The 22647-nt window shown below is 38.7% G+C and overlaps 1 protein-coding gene across 2 annotated transcripts in view; it reads right to left on the bottom strand.

Moving 5' to 3' along the window:
- Positions 1-22378, bottom strand: part of HLCS (holocarboxylase synthetase) — a 119463-nt gene extending 97085 nt beyond the window's left edge. Inside the window, exons 1-5 of one of the 2 annotated variants that reach the window (XM_057410068.1) lie at positions 22143-22378; positions 18302-18454; positions 12024-12186; positions 9082-10028; positions 7257-7433 (exon numbers count right to left, since the gene is read on the bottom strand). In XM_057410068.1, coding sequence (XP_057266051.1) covers positions 7257-7433; positions 9082-10028; positions 12024-12186; positions 18302-18454; positions 22143-22367 — 1665 coding nt within the window. In that variant the 5' untranslated portion in view covers positions 22368-22378. Of the gene's footprint in view, positions 1-7256; positions 7434-9081; positions 10029-12023; positions 12187-18301; positions 18455-21747; positions 22001-22142 lie in introns of those variants that run through there. The other variant, XM_057410069.1, reaches the window with a different exon arrangement.
- Positions 22379-22647: the final 269 nt, after the last annotated feature.

The raw sequence follows: 22647 nt of genomic DNA, 5'->3' as shown, positions 1-22647 counted from the left end.
AGTTTTAGTTTGCTCTACTAAAATAGCACAGATCAAGAAATTACTCTGTGCTTAGTAAGCCAGAGTAACCGACCATAATAATTTATTTAGCCATTCACAAGTGAGAGGTAAAAATACATCATCTCTACAATTTATTCCGCCATGCCATTGAGTTCTCTTTTTATGCTCAGCACTATGACAGAGCTGGTGTCCAAGAAGTCCCTGGGCAGCTTAAGCACTTCAAAGATTGGCCTTTTTCCATGCTGAAACTGCAGAGAATTTTGTTGGCAAACTTCTTACCTCCGGAAGTGGGCACAAACTAGGAACCTGTAGGCACTCACACTTCAGTCAGCCATTCTTCTGAGAGCTAATGCCACCCTTTCTGCTTTCCTCTGACCAAGAGAGCTCTGAACTGCTAAAGCAGGAGAAGGCCTCTGCATTATCTTGAGTGCTGATGGAGCGGAAAACAAAATAAAGGAAAAAAAAACCCAAACCAAAAAAACAAACCATCCTGTCTCAAAGAGCCATTCCTTTCAGAACCACACACTTCAACACCAGCAAGCAGTAGGGGCTATTATTAGAATCCAGACACTGATTGATACAAAGAGCTTTTCAATTAATAACAAAAACACTGAAATAGCTTTGGTTTACAATCTGCGGGGTTTGCAAGTTTTGTTACAAAGAAACAAAAGTTAATTTGAGGAGGGGAGGTGGAACAATACAAACCAAACAAAAGCACACTTGCCCTCACTGCACACACATGCAACCCAAAGCTTTGCAAGCCAACAAATAACTTTGAATTTATGATGAAAAAACCCTAAACATATGGATTTAAATTATAAATATTTTTAATTAATAGTACTTTGTTATCAGTCCTTGGGTTATGTTTTAGATATAAATTCTTCAGGAAGCCACTTAAGAGAAAAAGCATGCTACCTGGCAGAAGGTAAATGTTTTGCCAAATGCACTTCATTGCCTAACCAGTCTAGCAGAAACACAGCTTTGAACAGCAAAAAGAATTCCACACACAGCGTACCTTAAAGCTGTTTCCCAAAAAGAATAAGCTGTTCCAGCGAATACACATTTTTACTGGTACAGATGCATTTACATTGCTGTATCTACCTTTTTTATTTTCCTGAAGCAACTTGCCATAAAAGGCATTTTTATTCCTAGCCAAGAGACAAACTTTCAAAGTTTTCAAGCACAGACAAAGATTTCTGGGAACAATGCACTGTTCATTGGAAATAATACATACAACGTTAAAAAAAGTTAAAAATTCAGACAGCAGTTATCAGTGATCACAGAATCCTTTCAGACTGTGCTATTCATTCAACTTTTTTTCTCAGCTCTTGGGTTACTTTTTTTCTCAGCAGTAACTTAGGCTACTGCTTTTGCTAGAGCAAAGAGCAATTTTCCTTTCTAGGATAAACACTTCCAAAGGACTCCTGCTTTTTGTCCTACTGGCTCAAAAGGCAGGGACGATGCTTAAATCCTTATGCTTTGAGGATGACAGGAGAAAATAAGCAAGCCTCCTTTTTTTTGTAAATATGGTTTTCTGGTTCATTTTTAAGCATGAAAACTTGTCTAGCAATAAAAATAGGGCTTTGGGGGTTCAATATAACTACAGATGATTCTAGCACTGGAAATTTAAAGACAACTCTGAAGTTTCACAGTTGAATCTCAAGTTCTACAATACACATTAATATGCATGGAAATACTTCAGCAACAATTGTCTCTAAATGTACCCTGAAATCTAGGTTCATTATAGTGTTATCTGAGAGTTCAAATTTCCCATCCTCAAAGAAAGATTCAGTCAGTATGAAGTAACTTCATACCCGCTTTGCTGACGTAATAGACTTGGAATTTAAAACAGCCGATGCCATCATAGAGTCAAAACTGTAGCTCAAGAAATGTAAATTTGGTCCAACTGAGATCTGATTGTGCTGTACGGTACTGAGTTATTCAAATACACAAACCTGACATCACACTGCACCATTCTTGTGAGCACAGTATTCTGTATCCCAAAGTGTCCTTTAAAGGAAAGTTTGAAATTCAAAAGGTACATTCAGCTGCACTTTTTAATTATTCTTTCTGCCCCCAACAAACAAGAGTCAAAACCCCCAACTTCAAACTTCAGCTAATATGCTCATATTAACCATTTATTATTCTGGAAGAATGTACTGTTTAAAAGATGTTTACTAGCTGAGCCAAAGTAATAAAGTCTGACTACATTTCATCATTTGGCCACCACCCATTTGGAAGGTGCTGATAAAAGTGACTCAGCCTAATACAGCTTGAGGAGTTAGTACTCAAGTTTAAGAGACTTCAGATCAGTAAACACGTGGGCATAATACACTTCCTAATGGAAATACTCACCATTCTGACAAATATCTCTCACTCTTCAAGGAGCAAATTCTTGTTTTGAAGTCTAGAAGATATGCTGAAACTTACAGCAATAAAATACAATCCCAGCATTTATGTCTGAAAAATTATCCTTTAAGATGGCAATGTAAAAGAGTAAATATTTGAGCATTTAAAGGCAAAGCTGCAGAAAAAATCAGATCTCTATGCTTGAAGCTGCCACTGAACATATGGGTGCCAGACAACAGGCTTACAGTGATCACCATTTGTTTCAACACTTTGAATTCACCCTGTACCACATTGACACAGAATTTTCCTTTTACAGCAGTGTAAAAGCCTACAATTTGCTTAACTGCTTTACATCAGATCAAGGGAAAAGAAAAATAAAAGGTGCTGTGTTTTAATACCAATACTTCTCTAAAATTACATTTGAAACCAACAAGTTGTGCAGCTCTAACTATTAACAAGTAAGATGCCTTTCATGCTATATTGCTCTTAGTTCAAACACTGACTTCATTGTTGTTGCAGCACTGTATCGATATAATATGTATTCTTCCCAGTTAACCGAACTTGAAAATGTCCCTATGTGTGTATCTGGAGCAAAACATTCTTGCAAGTCTTAGCGCAAAAACTCTTGTGGTGAAAGAATTGCCACAAGTGCTGTTACTTTCCAGACTCCCTACCTTATGCTTTATTTATAAGAAATATGATTACGAATAAAATGTGCACACTGTGATAGAGATCATTCAACACCAACAGCAGCGAGTATTAGCTGAGGTCTGACTAGTACAGTTCTACATGGTAAGATCTGGACCTCTTAACAGATGGTCATTATCATCCATTATTCAGATACTAGAGCTTTTATTTGAATTTGAAGCCATAATAATGGCAGTTCTGCTCATATTTTATGGTCTTCTTTTTAATCCATGTAGTAAGATTGTGATTTTAAGATACACGATAGCCATATAAACTGGAAACTAAACCTTCAAAGTGTGAATCCTAAGGAGGGGGAAAAAAAAATTAAAAAAAAATCAAATCCACCCCTTAGAAGCAGCTCAAAATTGCATTGCAAAAGGCACTATCCGAGACCCAGAGAGCAGATAGGAAGATCTGAAAGTCTTAATAATCAAATTTACACTGATCAGTGTAATAGATTCTATGTGATTATTAAAAGCATCACAACAATGACGCAAAAAAGACACATTGTTCAGAAATTGTCAGCAGAGGAAAGGACAAGAGAAGCTACTTATTCACATAATAAAGTTGAAGTTTTATTTCATGTCCACAATATAGTAGAAAATAGGTCTGATAAAAGTTCTGAAGTGACAAAGCAGGAAAGAGGGTGGCAAAGAGAAACCAAAGAAATCGCACAGAACAGGGCACAGCTCTATTGTAAATCGAAGTTTACAGAAAGAAAAGAAAAAAAAAAACAAATTAACTCTTTAAAGAATTTTAAAATGAGGGAAAAAAAAAATCTGTATTTTTTCTAAATGAAGTAGAAAATGCAGAGCAAAATAAATTATTATTTCTTCCACATAAGCAAAAGGAGCTTGTAGTTTCTAAATTAACTAGAAAAATCTGACCAGGTGAGGTCTACCAGCATTTTGGTTTTAAATGTAACAGTACAGATGCAACCTCCAGTTTGGGCATGAGGAATCATTACTGAACTGCCAACTTCAAGAAACAAGAAGATGTGCCATTCTTCCATTTTTGAAACTGCAAACAACACATCAAGCTTGCTCAATCATTATTAATTACTTATAACAGGAAAGCATAAGAAAATAATCCAAAAGTTAAAAAAAAAAAAGTAATTTTTGCTCAAGTCAATGAGCATTGCTTGGATAATCTGAGTGAAGGAATATACTATTCAATACGCCCCCAGTGACTTGCACAGGGCAAGCTTTCCATGTAGTTATAAATAAGGAAGTCCAAAAGTACTACAGTTTGCAAAACAGCTTCCTCCATTTCCAGCACTACTTGACTCACTCTGACATTAAACAAAGTATTTCCTTCAAATTATTCACCTGTCAGGTACATTTCTGTACATTGTTGCTCTCTAGGAAAGCAAGATGACCTATGTAGAACATGACATAAGAAGAAAAATAAGTGACTTTTTAGATAGCTAAATTATTACATAATTTTTTATTTTTTTATGCTACCTTCTTATTATTAATGGAAGGGTTTACACACACATTGCATCTTCCTTTCACACAATATTCTTCTGGAAGCATGTTGTGGCTAAAGTGAAAGGCATTGAAAAAAAAATGAACTACACACACCAACACAGAAAAATTACCACTAAAAAAAAAAAAACTGTGGAAAAAACAGGTATAAACCTTAACTATACAGTATACATTGGAGAAATATCTTTACCAGATGGCCTGCAACCCTGTGATACGCCACTAGATGGCGCGTTTTGACAGAAATTAGCTAACTTAGTTCATGCAAATTGCAAGTGCATAGGAAAGAAACAATCAGGGTAAAAGAGTGAAGGTGGAGAACAAAAGAGGAAGAGCTAAATAAACTACAAGTCTTCTGTATAGAGCACATTTACTATTAGGCAAAAAGGGTTTTGTTTTCACATCTGTCACACAAATAGATAACCAATTCTTACAAACATACTGCTCACAGACAGGGAAGAACTTGTTTCATATTTGGTCACAGACAGCAGCATTAGCTGTAGCAACTACAAGAATAAAAAATCTGGAGGAAAGCTGAAAGTGAATCAGCAATTAGGTCTTGGGAAAGCAGACTTCAGCTTATGCAAAGAACTGCTAATTAGGACCCACAAAGGGGTTAGAAGTACACAATGTATCTGTAAAAGGAGGATAAGAAAGCTGGGTTCATTCAGTTGGGCAAAGAGGAGGCTAAGCAGTGATTTACTAACAATCTGTAACTACTTAAGAGAGTTAAAAGAATGACAGAGCTAAATACTACTTTATAGTGCCAGACAATATAATAAAATAACAGCCATAGACTGCAGCTTGAGAGGTTCAGGCTGGACATCAGAGAAAAAGTATAAAAAAAAAAAAATCAATAGAATGGAACAGCAGCACTGGAACAGGTTGCACAGACAGGTTGCACCATGCACGCTTGGAAGTTTTCAAGTTTCAACCAAAGGGCATGGCTGAACTGATGTAGTGTTAGCAACAGCCCTGCTTCAAGCAGAAGGCTGGATAGGAGCATTTCCAATAGTATTTTCACCATTGTAAAGTGGAGATGGATCTGGCAGAGTCTGGCAAACAAGAAAGGGCAACCATTCAAGCAGAATAACAAAAAACAAACAAAACAAAAACAAGCAAAAAAAAGCTCTCTGCATTTTGCCTAATTATTATTGTTACATCCAACCTGAGTTGTTAGACAAAGGCATTAATGTACCAGCAAAAAGTATTAGCAGTATCTTCAGAGACATAGAAAACAAATACAGATTTAAATTTACAGATACATCTATTAATAGTATTTTAGTCAGTTTGGATCTGCAACTGACTTGCCTGCTATACAGTGAAGTCACATATCACAGAGTCAGAGTATGGGTTGAGTTGGAAGGGACCTCAGAGATCTTCCAGTTCCAAACCCCTGCAATGGGCAGGGACACCTTCCACTAGAGCAGGTTGCTGAAGGCCCCATCCACCCCAGCCTTGACAACTTCTGGGGATGGGGCAGCCACAGCTTCTTTGGGCAACTTTTTCCAGACATCCTCCTCCTCTCCACAGTGAAGAAATCTTTGCATTGTTTCTGTCCTTGCACATCCATAAAGGACCCCAAAACAACATTCACCGATTAATCACTCAAAACATAATTTGTCTCTTGCAAACTTAAAAAAATATCACATATTCCCAATCTATAAATCGTGCAATGCTTATCATACCACCTTTCAGATTAACGAACAGGGTTTTGAAAAGTATGATCTAAATCTGAAAGATCATAATTTATTTAGAAAGCATTTCAGCTGTAATATGTCACTTGGTTCACTGATTGATCCTGTAGCCAAAAAAGGATGTGATATTTGATACTGCTGGAAACAGGCACCCAAGGAGGAGCTTCTATAGCTGAATTCCCCTAAAGACAGACATTAGCATTTCTGTGCTAATGTAAGAGTGGTACAGAAAAGGAGCAGAAATCAGGCAAGTGCAGTAACTGCAACTATTGACAGGGCTAAATGGGCTGGAAACAACATCAAGGAGCCTGAGTAACCCATATAGGTTTTTAATAACCTACTTCTTTCACCCCTTCAGATCAATATAATATAGTCCTCATGTATTTGAAGTCATGTTAAAAACAAACAAACAAACAAGTTAAAATTACTGCTTTATATGTTCACAATTCTTCATTAGAATGCCTCAAATTGAGATGTTCAGAATAGACAGCTGACTATTTGAACTACAAGAACCTATTCTATTTCCAGGAAACATTACAACAGCCACAGGAATAAAGCTGTTCATTTTGTAATCACACACACTCTTCCCTACTCATTCAGCTCTTTCACCTTTGGTCTGCCACACCATTCTCCATAATTTCAGCTTGACCTTTTGCTACCAGCCTATACAGAACTTTCTACCTCATTTTAAAAGAAAACCAAATCTTGTCTTTTAAATAAGTTCTTTCTGTAGCTTACAACATCCTTGTGCTTTGATATTGGAGAAGCATGCAAATAAGCATAAAAGCTCTTAACAGAAATACATCAAATATACCTGATAAATTAACTGCCCAATATTCCCACGTTTAAGTTCAAAACTACTGCTGGCAGATAACAAAATACTGACAGAGTAGAAATTGAACTTTATGCTTACCTGTAGTACATAAGTAAACATCTCCAAACAAAAATACTACATAAGAAACTAGGTGTTTTTAAATGAACACTGAATTTGTCTTGTAGCATAAATCTCAAATAACTGAAATGTAAGCAGAAGCCTTACCTCATCAGAAGAGAGAAGGTAAATAGGTGTTAACATGGGAATTTTACTTAATTCACAATTCAGGCCAAGTGATGTCAGGATCTCTTTGAGAACTTCATATCTCTTGGTATTGCTTATCTTAAGCAAATTAAAGTCAGTTTGGACATCCATAGAATTGATATCCAGTTCCAAGTGTGCCTGGCAGGACATGTGCAGAGGGAATAAAGAAAAAAAAAATGCTGTTAGTATTTGGTATTACACATTTTAGTTTAGAGCTAAGTATAACATTTTCAAAAGCAGCTTTGTTCTGACTGTGGTTGCTGAACTATCCAGTTACTAGTAGAAAGGCTGATAGAGTTGGGCCTGTTCAGCTTAGAGAAGGCGAAGGGTGAATTTGATCAATGTGTATAAACAACTGAAAGGAAGGTGTCAAGAGGATGGGGCTCTTAGTAGTGCCAAGCACTAGGACAAGAGGCAGTGGGCATAAACTAAAATGCAGGACGTTCTACCTGAACATGAGGAAGAACTTCTTTGCTATGAGGGTGACTGAGCACTGGAATAGGTTATGCAAAGAGGTTGTGGAGTCTCCTTCCCTGGAGATATTCAAGAGCCATGTGGACACAATCCTGAGTAATGTGCTCTGGGTGACACTGCTTGAGCAGGGAGATTGGACTAGATGATCTGCAGTGGTCCCTTCCAGCCCCAACCGTTCTGTGATATTTAGAAGCCTTTGTACCCTACTATATGCATATTAATTTAGTGAAAATTGAAAGCTATTATCTGCTAATTTCTCAAATTTTGCACATTTTAATCATGTTCTTCATATTTGATCTATTTTATTGAAATTCAGGAAATATACCAAAATGGGGGGCAGGGAAGAACAGAAAAAAAAAAAGGGAAACAACAAGACTGTGACAGAATATTTAATGGCTGATGTCACTGTCCCCTGAAGAGAAAACAATAAGGCGTTTCAAATCCAGACTGGAAGTTATTTAAAATTATAAAATGACACACTAATCCTGTTAATCTGATTTTTGAAGCTATACTGTAATGCCCTTTTTCTGCGGAAAACCTCTGCAGTATTGAGTTTTACTGCAGCAGAAGGGTCAATTTAAACGGTAGAGCAAAGCAGGTTTCACCACGGAACTTGCAGAAACGGATAGCAACAGTAGCTAATCAATTTTCTAGTACAAGCGCACAGCACATGGGTGGCACAACTTCCTACATAAAGCTATAAACATGCTACTATGTATAACAGAGTTTCCAAAAAGCTAGCAGATTTAATCTGATAAACAGACAAAAACACTTCTAAGAAACCCGATGAGTATTTCTATGTTACATAATTGCTGGAAGAGTGCATGCTACCCGATACATGAGCAGTTAAATTTGAGCGCTATGGGCTCCTGAGAAAATTCTCCTGTAACTAAAATATTGGTAAAAAAGGGTCCTAGAATCTTCCATAAAGTTTGTTCAAGTGTGTCTCCGTTGTATTCCTCATCTACTGCAAAATGAAAGCTGTATCACTGCACAGCCTCTAGCAGGCAGCAAAAGGTAGCTCTGCTCTTGAAGATGCTTGCTTACTGTGCAAATCTGTTCTCTGCCACCAGCTGTGGTCTTGCATGATCTACATGTGCATAGCTACATGGTGAAAAGGAGGAAGTGAAACAGCAGTGACATTTCTCTAACATTCTTTAAGCTTCCTCAGGATCAAGTGAAAGACATTCTGCAGAGTCCTTATTCATTCATTAAGATATCCACCTACACCTCCCTTTGACAGGCATCCCCAAGAGCATGCAATGGGAAAAAGTGAACTTTTTCAGCAAATTAATGTTTCTGTATACAGTACCTGAGAAAGAACAGCTTCTCCTCCACTGTCTCCGTAAGATAGATGAACAATAACTGTGTCTTTATCAGCATTATTTAATCGACTCAGTATCTTCACTTTGCTTGTATCTTCCTCCATTACTTCCTCAAAAATACAACCACTGACCAAGAGATTTAACTTCATTTCAGTGCTGTCCATTTTAGAGAATACTAATTCATGAACAACCTTCTTCAAGTTGTTTCTTCTCTTTATTTGTATGCCACCAAATGTAAAAGATGAAGAAAATCCTAGAATCTTTCCACCTTTAGATAAAAACTTCATAAATTGTTTGTGGTTCTCCTCAGAAATAGGCTCATCTGTGGCAATGACCAACAGCAGTGAATTATCAACCCAGGGAGCTTTCAGAACTTGTTCCTCATGCAGCTGGTAGACGGTGTAGCTGTCTGCATCAATGCATTCTTGAAGGATTGATTTTACCTGCTCAAATTCCACTTTTGCAGTTTCAGAGCCAAGATAAATCAATATATTAGGGGGCTTTCCAGCAAGGTTTACTCTCTTAATTCCTTTTGCCAGAAAACCATCATTCCCTTCGAGTGTGCTATTGCAATCATCAGAAAGTTTTGGAATGTCTTCTGCAGAGGCATATCTGACTGATTCAATAGTAGTGTTTTCAAGTTGCATGCATTCATGACAGGTGGAAAGATGCAAGCGATGATGTTCTCCAGTACCTGTCTCTTTGTCAGATAAACTGTTGGATTCATCTTCAGGCTCACTTTCCTTCTTCAGCTTGGATTTCTCCTCTTCACATTGTCCTGCAGTCTCTGCTACTCCCAATCCTGATTTCAGAGTAGTCCCAAAAGTAGCAGCAGGAGTTACTTCATCCATTTGTGTACTGCTTACACTTTGCTCTTTTACAGACGGTTCCACCTCCACCAACTCCTTCAGAGTAGTTTCCTGTAGATGGACAGCTGAAAGAGTTAAATAGTAAGAAAAATGGGTTATCAAGGTGATATTTAAAGAGCTATGACGACTATCAAAACCATGGCAGGATTTAGATTTAATTTCACTACAAAACATCTATAACAGCAAGAATTTTTTTGACACACCAAATCCTAATCCTCTCCTCCAAGAACATAATAAATTTGCACTCATGACACAAGTCATTTACTCTAATGACTTTCTGTTTCAGGAAAGTCTGACTGAGAGCACCATAGTCGGATATTTACATGGCACATTTAAACAAAGTAACATTTATTGTGAATGCAAACATATTTGCACAAAAGTAAAACATGACAAGTACTGAACACAATGAAGATGTATTCTTAACAGAATGATAATCAGTGTGTGGGAGGGTGAGGAAGTTCCCAGAAATGCATAAATTTACCAGCTTGTTATTTTGCCTGTCCCTCTGTCCCCAACAAATGACACAATGAAGCAAGGAAAGAACTTTTGGAAAAAAATACTGGCTGCTTAAGGAGGGCAGGGTGCAAAAACTGCTTGCTGTTATTTTGAAATTAACTATTTTGAAATAAGCTAATAAAATGATGATATTGGGTAAGATGAAGACATTGAACTGTGACTTTTGCACTGCTGAAGGCTGCAGATAAAAGCCTTGAACAAGTTAAGGGGAATGAACAAAACCTGAACAGCTTTCAGTCTGCAGAAAAGGAGACATACCCACCACAGCAAGACTTGGAAGCTGAGAATACGAGGGAAAACTATCAAATAAGAAAAACTGTTAAACCTTTCTCTTTCTCCCCCCAGAAAAGGATGGAAATGCAAAGACAAAAAACTTCTGGCAAATACAAGTGAGAAAAGAAGGGCAAATATGATTATTATCAGTGTGAAACTTGCAGAGCAAACTAAATAACAGGAGAGGAAAAAAAAATATACTTTTCATAGGGTAATTTTTTTCAGCTGCTGAGCCATGAAAATATTTCAAGTCAAAGTCTGAAAAATTTCACTGAATCTCTCTCCATTCCCATAAGGCCGAAGAAATTTCCTATGGCTTTGCTTCCGATTTCTCAAAAAAAATTCAGTGAGAAATTTTATTAACAAAAGTCAACTGGCACACAACACCAGATCCAAGTATAATAATTTTCTTCACTTAACAACACTTGTATTCCCTTGTATACTCCCTTTGCCTAGTTTGGAGCAGAAATGTGAACCAAGAATTTTTTTCACAGCCCAGGAAAATTTCATAGCAATCGGCCTATATCCTATATCCTACTGAAGCAGTTCTAGCATGCACACAGTACTTGAGGCAAAATGAGCCAGAAAGCATTCTGAAAAGTAAATGACTGGGACACTCAGCTTCTACCTGCTCCTACATGAATGTTTTTGCAGAAAAGCACCAAGAGACAAAATTTCACATCATATACCTTTATGAGCATATTCCTACCCTCTTGCACACTGTCTAGCTGCTCTTGATTTTGGCATTCCCTGACTTCTGCCAAAGCACTACGATCTACATTATTGATATGCCTTATTTAGGGAGGTTAGGGACAGGGAGCGGTTTCCTTTTGTAGCCAAAATCATTATTTTATTATTCTACATGACCCAAGTTTTATCAAGACAACTGAGAAGACACAATTAGGCAGGAAAAACGAGACTGCTGATAAATGAAACAGATCTCATCACACTGAAGTAAACTACTGGCAGTAGCTTATTTATTCAAAAAATGTTTTGATCCATTTTTCTGTTATTTCTGTTGTTGCATTTTTAAAGATGTAGAGATCTGTAAAGAGACCAACTCTCAAAAAGTGGTCTAACTTTTCAAGAATCTCTATATTTGACAGTATAAAACACTGTAGTGCTATAGAGTAATCAACAGCCCAGAATGTCAACAGGAAGCAAACATTGTGCCAAAATAAATGCATGGTACAAAGATTATATGTACAGTCCTAAAACAGCTATGAAACAAACATGTTCTACTATTAAAAACAATTCATGAAGATACTTACAAACAATCTTGTGTGGCACCATTCCATCATCCATTTGAAGCCTGTCTTCCATGAATGCTATTCCAAGGTTACTGAAATTATCTAAGCTTGCTTCAGCAATTAACTTGTAAGGCTCACCAGGTATACAGGCCAATGGTGAGCAATAGTCTGACCACTTCACAATCTAGAATAAAGCATATGCATGTTTTTCAGTTTGAAAAGGTTACAGAAAAATATCAAAATACCAACTGCATTATGAGTCTGTAAGATGAACTCCAAATAAAAACTGCCCTTCCTTCCCAAAGGATTCTGCTATTGAAAAGCAGCACAACAGTAGGCAGAACCAAGAGAGGGACATAATCAAGACAAAGCAGTACAACTAGCAAACCCAATGACTGGAAGTAATTGTAAAGAAAGTACTTTAAAAAAAACTGTAGCTACTAGGATTATAGAATCCTAAATTTGTAGAATCACTTTCAGGACTTGTTTTTGTGATGCCTTATGTGTTTAAAACAACTACTGCATTTAACAGCATCATAAGACAACACATCTCAAGTAGAAAAGGCTTTCAGTTGACAGTTCCCTTCATGAAAAAGTGCACCCTTCATGACTACAAAGGTCAATGTAAGAGATTGAATTCGACCAAAAGAACCTGCTGAGGAAGGATCATGTAGAAAGCAATGCCTGCTACAAGATTCAGTCCTGACAGAAGTAAACAAAGCAACATTCACACCAAGTTGATAGCAAATTGGGAGTACAAATACATCTTTCCTAAAGATCAAGGCTATAAAAGCTTCAAGTAACACAGAAAAAGGCAGGGGAACATTACCCCATTCTGTAAGTAAAATTCTGTTTGTATTTATTTTCAAGACATGGCTTTCAGCACAAATTCTAAAAAAAAAAAAAAAAAAAGCTGATAAAAAGAGCAAAAGTAAACTATAGGATTTAATAAAAGTACACATTATCAGAAGCATAACTGGACATGTAAGATTCAAAAAATTCTATTCTCCAGGAAAGAAGCATTGTGAAGATGTCACACTTGAGATTATTTTCTTCAAGGTTTGTTAAACCCAAACTACACAGCTGTGCTATCTTCGAGAATGAGTTCAGCTACAAAAGACACAGAGGAAAAGTGAAAAGAGTTTTGGTTTCCTTCTGAAAGGCAGACACATTAATAAAGACTACAAATCTGTCTGCTGACTCGTAACTGAAAGTGACCCCTTCTAAACTTTATGTTTATAAAACAACAGTACCAAACAAAACAATTCAGATAATTTACAAACACAGCGGCTTGAGTAAATCCTGAAAACAAAAACTGAGTAAGGCCCCAATTTCATTAAAAACTGTGAATGATATCTCAGTATTTATCCTTTATAGGATACACAGACCAACTGGTCTCCTTTGAAGGCATTTTCAGAGACAATTATGCACCACCTGTTCTCATGACCTTAAAGAAAAATTAGCTTTTGCCATGTAATATGTTCCAGTACTAGAAGATAAAGCTCAATTCCCACATGGCAACTCCAGCACCTTGATACTGTCATCACCAAACCACTTTCATGAAGTTCACCCTTTTATCACTACACACAAGATGGAATACTGATTAAACACAGTAAGAAAAAATGCTTCTTTTGAATACACAAAATGAGAAAGAACTCTTGGGTATTTTAGTTTTTCAGAATTAGACTATCAGCTAAGTTTACCTTTTCATCTACTGCTGTTAAGTGGTTTACACAATATCCAAAAGAATCTATTTCCAACTTCTGACTTTACAGTATTTCCCAAGGGAACAAGAAGAAAGAAGAAACTGAGATTTCATATAACCTTAATGGTCATGTCTGATTTCTAAGCCATTCTCGAAGACACCTTCTGATTAGCACAGTCCAAATGAGACCATCCAGGCCATACTCATATAGGTGACCTTTGGATACCTCACAAGGAATCTGGCTGGGTATCTTCTGATACATTACCTATACTAACCCTTAGTGAACAAACAGTCTCAAAAAGAGAAAATTATAACAGTACATGGGCAGTGTGTTTGTGTTTACCACAAGGTCAGCTGCATGCTTTAACTTATGGGTTACACTACAACTGTAACACAAGAATGAGTAACAGCTTCAAATCAGACACTCCAGAAAACATAGTTGGTGAGAGACAGCCCTCAAATTCATGACAGATGTATCACTCAAGTCCCGAACGTCTGGACTCCCTCACTAGTAAAAACCACTCACTTGTAAAAGTAAAAGTAAAAAGGTGTATGTACCACAAAGAAATACCACCTCTGAAGTTACAGGACATATTTCTGGGCACACTAGTATTATCCAGTTCTGAAGCAGAACAAATTCTCCTTCTGGAAGATACTTATATCAGACCCCGGTAGATATGAATCACTGTAGTTGCAACATCAGTCAAGACTTCACCCCACTGTCACTGTGGATGTCTGACGAAGTCAGCCAGAATTGCCCCAGCCAATTGTCTTGAGCGTTGCCTTGGACAACACCGTCACTTTCCAGATGGAAGGCATTCCCAACTGTGTTCAGTCTATTGGCACAACACCCACAGCTTGGAATGGAACTCTTCAGTTGTGGTCATAAGGCGCAAAACTCTAAGGGCCTGCTGCTAAGAGTCAGCAATTCATGATCACCAGTGACAAACATGACACACATTTATGACATAGGATACCAGCTTCCTTCTCCATTTTACTTGGCACATAACTCTGAGCCACTCTCTGTGGTAGAGGGCAAGGTATTTTTTCATAGCACCAAGTAAAACATGAGACACGCTAAGAAGTAAAAAGCAGTGCCCTGGTTTCAGCTGGCATGTAGTTAATGTTCTTCCTAGTGACTGGCACAGTGTCATGGGTTTTGCATTTAGGATGAGAATAACGTTTCTAGAAACAACTAAACCATAAATGTATTAAGCAGTGCTTACTCTAAGTCAGGGACTTTTCAGTTTTCCATGCTCTGCCAGTGAAGAAAGGCACAAGAAACCAAGAAGGAACATGGCCAGGACAGCTGACCCAAGCTAGCCAAAGGGATATTCCATACCATAGAACATCATGCTTGGTATATAAACTGGGAGGAGTTGGCTGGGAGGGACCAATCTCTGCCTGGGTTGGGCTGTGTATCGATCAGCAGATGAGCAAGTGTACTGTGCATCACTTGTCCTTCAGTTTTATTCCTCTCTCTTTGCTGTCTCTTTTCATTACAATTCTTGTTAAATCTTATTTTAATTATTAAACTGTTCTTATCTCAACCCATGAGTTTTATCTTTTTGCTCAATTCTCCTCCCATCCTGCTAGGGGGAGCATGGAGGAGTGGCAGCCAGTGAGCGACTGCAAAGTACTTAGCTGCCGACTGGGATTAAGCTACAAGAAGTAGTTTTTGCTGTCTAGTGCAAGCGAAGTGAATACACAAAAGAACCTCACAAAGTAAGACTTTTGCCAAGACATATGACCTGTAATCCTGCTCATGCAATGATCCATTTGCTTCACAACAGAACAAAAATCCTCAGAATATTTTGAAACAGGCCAAGCTTTCCTGCTATGACTAGATCAAAATTTTCTCAGAATACAGAATGAAAGGCCAGCTCCTAGCAAGAGATGAGAAATTATTTATACTCCAGTCTTCTGGATCCACCACAGTTGAATCCAGTCACAGATCACTGATAAGCCATTCTTTGTAGGGCTTTCTGTTTCAAAATCCTCATAGGTCACAGAAGCAACCTACCCTTACAGCCCCTGTCTATGTTGACAGCCAGACACAGCAGAATTCAGAGCGCCTCACTAGAAGTGAGGTGTGCACAGAGGAACAACAAACAAAATAAAATGATAGTTTTGGTCTCTTGCCTGGACTATCACTTTTGAATTTGATATAGCAAATTAATTATTAATATCTACACAAGAATACAAACATTTTATATGCTAAAGAAAATGCAAACAAAACCGACAAGCTTTAACAAGTCCACCAAACAAAAAAAACCTCAAAAGAACAAACTAGAGCTTCAAAACAGATGTTTTTGTGGACATCTCTGCTACAGAAAAAAAATAACCCCTCTCCAAAAAAAAAACAAAAACAACCCTTCCAATTAAAAAAAACAACAAAAAAGTAAAAGAACCAAACACACACACAAAAAAAACCCCAACAAAATAACTACAAACAAACAAATTCCCCCTGAAAAAAAAAAACAAACAACTCTCCCTTATGAGTTGGTCCAGCACATCCCAGGTGCATTATAAAACAATATACAGAGCATAGCAGATATCCTGTCTAATTTGTCTCCCAGCAGCAGGGCCCACCTGGATGGATTCCACAGTCTTATATCAAAGGCAATAAGAACATTTACAAACCAGTGTGGCTACTTCCTGCGTGCTCCAAAGAAAAATGAGGCCAGTGAAAGCAGAGTCAGAAGACTTCAGCATAAAAGGTGCCAGAGTTCTCAACAAGCTTTCAGTGCCTCCAATCCTCACACTCTGAACTGCATAGAGATAATGAATTTGCCTGATGTACCCCTTCACCTGGACACCATTCCTCTAGAGGTCAAAGTCTAACATGCTCCAAAAATATGCTCTATTCTAGAACTGAGAGGCATCCATGGTGGGTGAAGGTACTAAAAATTCAATTGCAGGCACTGTGCCCATTCCCAATCTGTCTTTCTGTTCCTGCACTCAAGTTAGGTAAGTCTATTTACCAACCACTCTGCTCTTGATGTTCACTCCAGCAGAGGACTCCTGGATTATCTCCCAGCACAAGTGAGCTAGGAAGTATATATTCCTTGTCCAGGGAAACAGACAGGCAGCAAGCACCTATGTATGTGACAGATTTCCTTTAACTCTAAGAAGCTTGAAACCTGATGCCAGAAAGCAAGGATGCCAGGGGATGGCAGGGGCCATTTAGGAAGACACCTTATGGACTGCCCCCAGGTGGTGATCCCAGTTTGTGGCATAGCCTGTTTAATGTGTGGGCTCTGTCGATTTTATGGTACCCTAGAGATCAGGCCAAATGTTTTATTACTGCCTACCCAGAAATACCCTAGTATACATGTCTTTCCATTTCTCCTCTTTCTAGTAGGCAATGGGGTCCATTCTGCCCTCTTCATTAAGGAGGACATAGAGCTCACACAACTGTCTGCCTTAGGAAGGATTTAGGCCAACCTGTACTGCTTGGAAGATTTTTCCACCCTGGAAGGTAATTTTATCTTTTGCTTTGGGTTACAACCCTTCTCCTCCTTGAGACCTGCATCCAAGCTGAGATGCCTAGGCAGCAAGCATTCCTCATGTGAGAAAAAAAGCAGTAAAATAACAGTAAAATGTAGGGCAGAGAGAGACATTATCTCAAGTTCATAGCACATTTTGATAGGGCTTGGATACTATTCTTATGCATAATTGGGTTAGGGATATTATATATTCAGTAATTCAAGTTTTAGAACATCATCTTCTAAATCCACGTCTTCAGACTTTCAATAGTAGTGGAGAAGGCACTTTTTAGATTTTTTGAGTATCCAGGACATGAAAGTTTTATAAGAATACTTCCACAAGGATTTCAATACCAGTTTAATTTAAATTTGGACACCTCAAAACCATTTTATAAGTATTATCCATTAAAAAGCAAACACCATTCGTAAATTCCAACCAAGAAGTATTGCCACTCCCCCACTGCATTTTACAGAAAAGCTAAAAGACTGAAAGCTTGATTTTGGCCTTACTCCTGCAGGCTGACAAAATAATCCAAATGTGTAATACTTTAACTTGTATTTATAAATCACAGTGAAAGAAAGGTTCCAAGACAGACTTCTATTTCTCTCACAACTTTTCACCATCACTTGGTGAAGACTTGAAGGGCTCTTCAGGAATCCTAACGTACGCTTGCTTCTTACTGAGGCGTTTCAGCTAGTGACAGAGACAGGATACTCAGATAAATGGACTTCTGATCTGCCTTAATATGACAGCTTTCAAGCATTTTTCTTCATATTCAGTGTATCTAACCCTACATGCCTTATGCAAAGTCACAATGGAATTCTACAGTTCCCATCCACAGCCAGAGAAGCATGCTACTAAAACAATTGCAGTAGAATGTCTATTGGTTTGTTTGAAGCATAAAATGTAACTAGAGTATTAAAAGTGATTAATTTTAATGGGAATATTACCTTTTTATTTCCAACAACATTATAAACATACAAAAAAAAATTATCTGCCATTGATTTTTATTTTTTTTTTTTTACCTTCAATTGTTTTACGTTTATTCCAACCAAATGGCCCATCTGTACTACTTTCTATGCAAGAAACAAAGAGAACTACTTACCTCTTTTGAAGATCCAGGTACTTTCTGCAAGTTATCTGTCTGAGCTGAAATGCTTTCTGTCACAAAAGCTATATGTCCTGCTTTAAGTAACTTGTCAGAACAAATAAAAGGAGAAATGAGAAGTAGACTCCACCTGTTTGAGTCATCAAGGAACTGGAAAAAAAAAATGAAAAAAGGAAGAAAAATAAGTTTGTATAGCAAGCATCTGATTTAACAATTAATTTTTAACTTATCCCCAGCCTAAATTCAAATCTGACCCTTCAGTGTTACATGAACCATTTCACATTCCCCATGAGGAAAAATAGGGATAAAAGTCTGACCATTAAGCAGGAACATATCAGAAGTAAAACTGAAAGTGACAACCTCAGCTTTTAAGCTAATTGAGACTCCAGCTATCAGTTTTAAAAAAGCGCAAAAGTGAGTGGGCCACAGGACCACTGTACTATTGGCGCTGTGACTTTTGTAGGCCATTTGTCACCAGCAGCTTCCCTCATTCAACCCAATCCTCCTATCTCATTCACACAGCAGTTCACCCTGCTTCTTGCTTCCTTCCTTCTCTCTTCATCCCCCAAATACACAAAGCCAAGGCCCTGTTGCCTCACTTCTGCCTCACTTCTGGTGGCTGAAGGGCACTGTCTGCTGCCTGGCAGTGAGAAAGCAGTCACAAAGCACAACCTGACTGATCAGATACTATAGCCCCCCTAACTGGACAATAGTTCAGGTGGCATTCATTCCAGTTGTGTAACAATCCTCCAGGAAACATACAGTCCCACTGTTAAGCCATATACATCTTTTCCATAGCCATCTGACAAAAGACTAAACAATCTGTGAGCCAAAAGTGACCCAAGAACTATATACTACATAGGTCTGATTTTTAGACCTAATTTACAAAGGACTTCCTTTGTAAAGCCAGTTATAGAAAGATATTTCTATTTTGTGGACATGTACAACCTCAGGACAAATTCTTTAAAAAGTGACTTGAAAAATCCTAAGAAAATTATTTGAAATAAAAAGAGAGGGTACTTTTTTTTTTTTTTTTAATATATTAAGTCCCCATGCATTTGCACCAAAATTACAAATTCAGTATGTAACTAAGCTTAACGAAATAACTTATTTAAAATAAGTTCATCCATAAGGTAGTCTATCCACTTATCAGACCACTGGACAAACGTCTCCTTCATTGAATTATAAAAATGTTTCCTATCCTGTCCTCACAAAGGAGCAAATAAAGCTCAAAAGCTGGAATCAGTAGACCAAAGAACAGGTTTAATAACCTCAAAACTTCTCAATATGTAATCTGTCCCCATATATCAACTTTTATGAGATGTAGCTATTCCATTGAATTTTTCTGCTATATTTTAAAAATGGCAAACATCAGAAACAGGTATTTTGCTACTACTATACTAGAAACACATGCTTTGCATGCCTTCAGTAATTTTATGTGGAAACAGGAGAATTTCCCTATAACACACTAAACATGTACATCACTCCACATCTAAAATGAAACTGCACAGTATTAAGTCTATGGGGATAGTTTGCCAATCCAACCAGCTTTACTGAGCACAGAAGCTGTGAGAGTAAACATTGCTATCTTCCACAGGAAAGTGGACTGAACTACTGAAGCTTCGTGCTATCTTAGGTACAAAATTTTATTAAAGATCAAACAAACAAACAAAAAAAAAAAACCCAAAAAACTTTACAGATTAAGATAAGACACCAGCAAGTCATAAATTGTAAAGAAGACACTGATAACAGTGCAGAGGCAGTTATACCTATTCAGAAAGCAAAGTAATTTAGCTAGCTACCTAGAAGCCAAAAAAAGCATGCTAGTTAACCTTTTTTGCTTCACAGTGATCACAGATGATGTAGAAAGCTTCACCATGATGTTGCCTCTATCTTTTATAGAGCCAACCTTTCTGTACCACACTACCAAGGTGCAGTGTGGCAGGCATCTTCTGCAGAGATTCTCAGAGTCAAACGCAACTGGTTTAATTAAAAGGTAACTACATTTCAATAACAACATTAGCTTTATGACAAACTTCAAGCCAAGCTGCAGTTCCCTAGAGGGCTTCCCAGCTCTCATTGAACACAAACTGACAAGCTTATGAAGTCAGTCTGCATGAATAACACTGCAGACATAAAAAAAAATGTGCTTACTATGCAAGGACCAAGGAGAAGCTGTTTCAGAAATGAGCAGAAATGGAGCAAAGAACAGCATAAATTAGTGGAAACATGATTTATAAAGCAATAATCCAGGTAATTGAATCAGAACTCCTCTAAACACATGGACTGGTGCTATTGGTTTTATGAGTATTATCTGGTTTATGAGTATTATCTAGTAACAGTTTTCTGAGTATCCTGGTTTCAGCTGGGATAGAGTTAATTTTCTTCCTAGTAGCTGGTACAGTGCTGCGCTCTGGATTTAATGTGAGAATAATGATAACACAGTGATGTTTTGGTACACAGTACTAAAAGAACTGCCAGGAAGAAAATTAACTCTATCCCAGCGGAAACCAAGACAATGAGCTTCCTCAAAATGTGAATTAAGTATTTAAGTTTGCTGTGAGAGATTCTGAAGTATGAAATAATCTGCTCATTAGAGAGCAAAAACACTATTTTTGAACCAGCTCCATTAGCATTTGTGATCTTGTTTTCACCGCACTGAAAACATCCTCTTTACCAACTGAGTTTATGAAAAGCTTCTCTGCTTCTTAAGAGTAGTACTCAGTCAACAACATGCTTCATAAATACATTTCAGTAACACACATTTAAGTAAGATGTCTAACCACTGAAATAACTTCCACAAACACACATATAAAGAATAGCAAAAAGGAAAGATCAAGAAGACCAGAACTGTCCACACGAGTTCTGTTATTTTGTAACAAAACTAGACAAAGCCAATATCAACTTAAATAACTCAGATGACTGGGGGGAAGTGCTGCAGGAGCTCTGCTTCCAAACCTGAAAGTCAGAAGCAAGCTTACTTTCAGTTTTACTTCATATGATGGTAAGCGAAGCGTGGTTCATGCACAGTATTTTTCCACTGTCGTGGGCTACCACAACCTCACCCCACCCTCCTCTCACCAGCCATTTGGGGAAAAAAATAGGTGATTTTTCATGGATGGTGGTTTTCCTGTCATTTGCCTCACTTAAAACAACGTTCTGTATCGGGAGCAGCAGTTCTCTGTAACCAGAAGCTCAATCGGCTCCGTTTTAAATGTCCGGCGCAAATCTCGAGTGCACTAGCACAGCATTTATTTTTAGACTAAAGCCTTGTATGTGCTAAAAGAATGTTACAAATATGGAAATACTAGCTTTGTGCTACTATTTCCACTGCTACGGAAGTAGTAGCCTAGCCAAGTGCTCCTATTGCCATAGCTGTGCTTACAAAGCTGCGCTTTACATAGGAAAAAGCATTCCTCTGCCCACAAGCTGAATGTAGTTACCTCTCAATAGTGCAGGGAGGCAACTACAGACGTATTAATGTTTCCTACCAAGGGCTTCCCCTGACAACCAGGGCTGTGACAGGCCTGGGAAGCTATACGAGTTACTGGTTTTGCCGATCACAAGCCCCAGCTCGCCACTGTCAAGCTCTGTCACATGTTCAGAGGGAAAACGCAGCCCCAAACCCCACAGCTGCAGCTCCCCTTTTCCCCCGGGCTCCGCCACTTCAGCCCTCGGGGAAGGCACAGCTCCCTCCTCGCCGCGGGGCAAGGCGGCTCCCCGTTGCCACGGCAACGCGGGAGGTCTCTTCCCGCACGGCACCTTCCCCGCCGAGCGGCCCTGGGCAGCGCCAGGTGAGGCACTTCCCGAGCCTCAGCCGCACGGCGCGGGGCGGTACCTGCGTCTCGTCCGTGAAAAAGACTTTGTTCCCTATCCTGAGGCAGACTCGCTCCTCTGGCGGCGCCTGCGTGCGCGGCTGCAGAAGCTGCGGAGTGCCGGCGCAGCAGCAGAAGGTGAAGGAACAGCGGGAGCGGTGTAGGCGGCGCACGGTGCGGCGGACGAGCCCTGCCGAGCAAGGCCCCCAGCGCGCCCATAGGTAGAGGTAGCACAGCGTGATCAGCATGGCGAACACCCACTGCCTTAACCGCGCCCTCAGCTCCGCCTGCTCTAACGAGAAAGGGACGAGACGGTTGGGTGAGCCGGCCGGCTGCTCTGATTGGCTGGCGGCCTCGCGCCCTCGGCGCCCCGCCCCCTTTAAGCGTTGGCAGGGGCAGCTGTGGAGCTGAGGGGTTGCTCGATGTGTGATTGTGACGCTGAGGCGAAGGGGCTCCTGGTGCTGCTTAAAAAACAACGTTCTGCTTTGAAACAACGTGTACAGGGACAAAAAAATAGTTAAAATTATT

This window comes from Pezoporus wallicus, unplaced genomic scaffold (assembly GCF_028554395.1).
Source record: "Pezoporus wallicus isolate ANWC-B61680 ecotype Strahan unplaced genomic scaffold, APGP_CSIRO_Pwel_v1 contig_7011, whole genome shotgun sequence".
Classification (NCBI taxonomy): domain Eukaryota; kingdom Metazoa; phylum Chordata; class Aves; order Psittaciformes; family Psittacidae; genus Pezoporus; species Pezoporus wallicus.
This window is presented reverse-complemented; position numbering and strand designations above follow the sequence as displayed.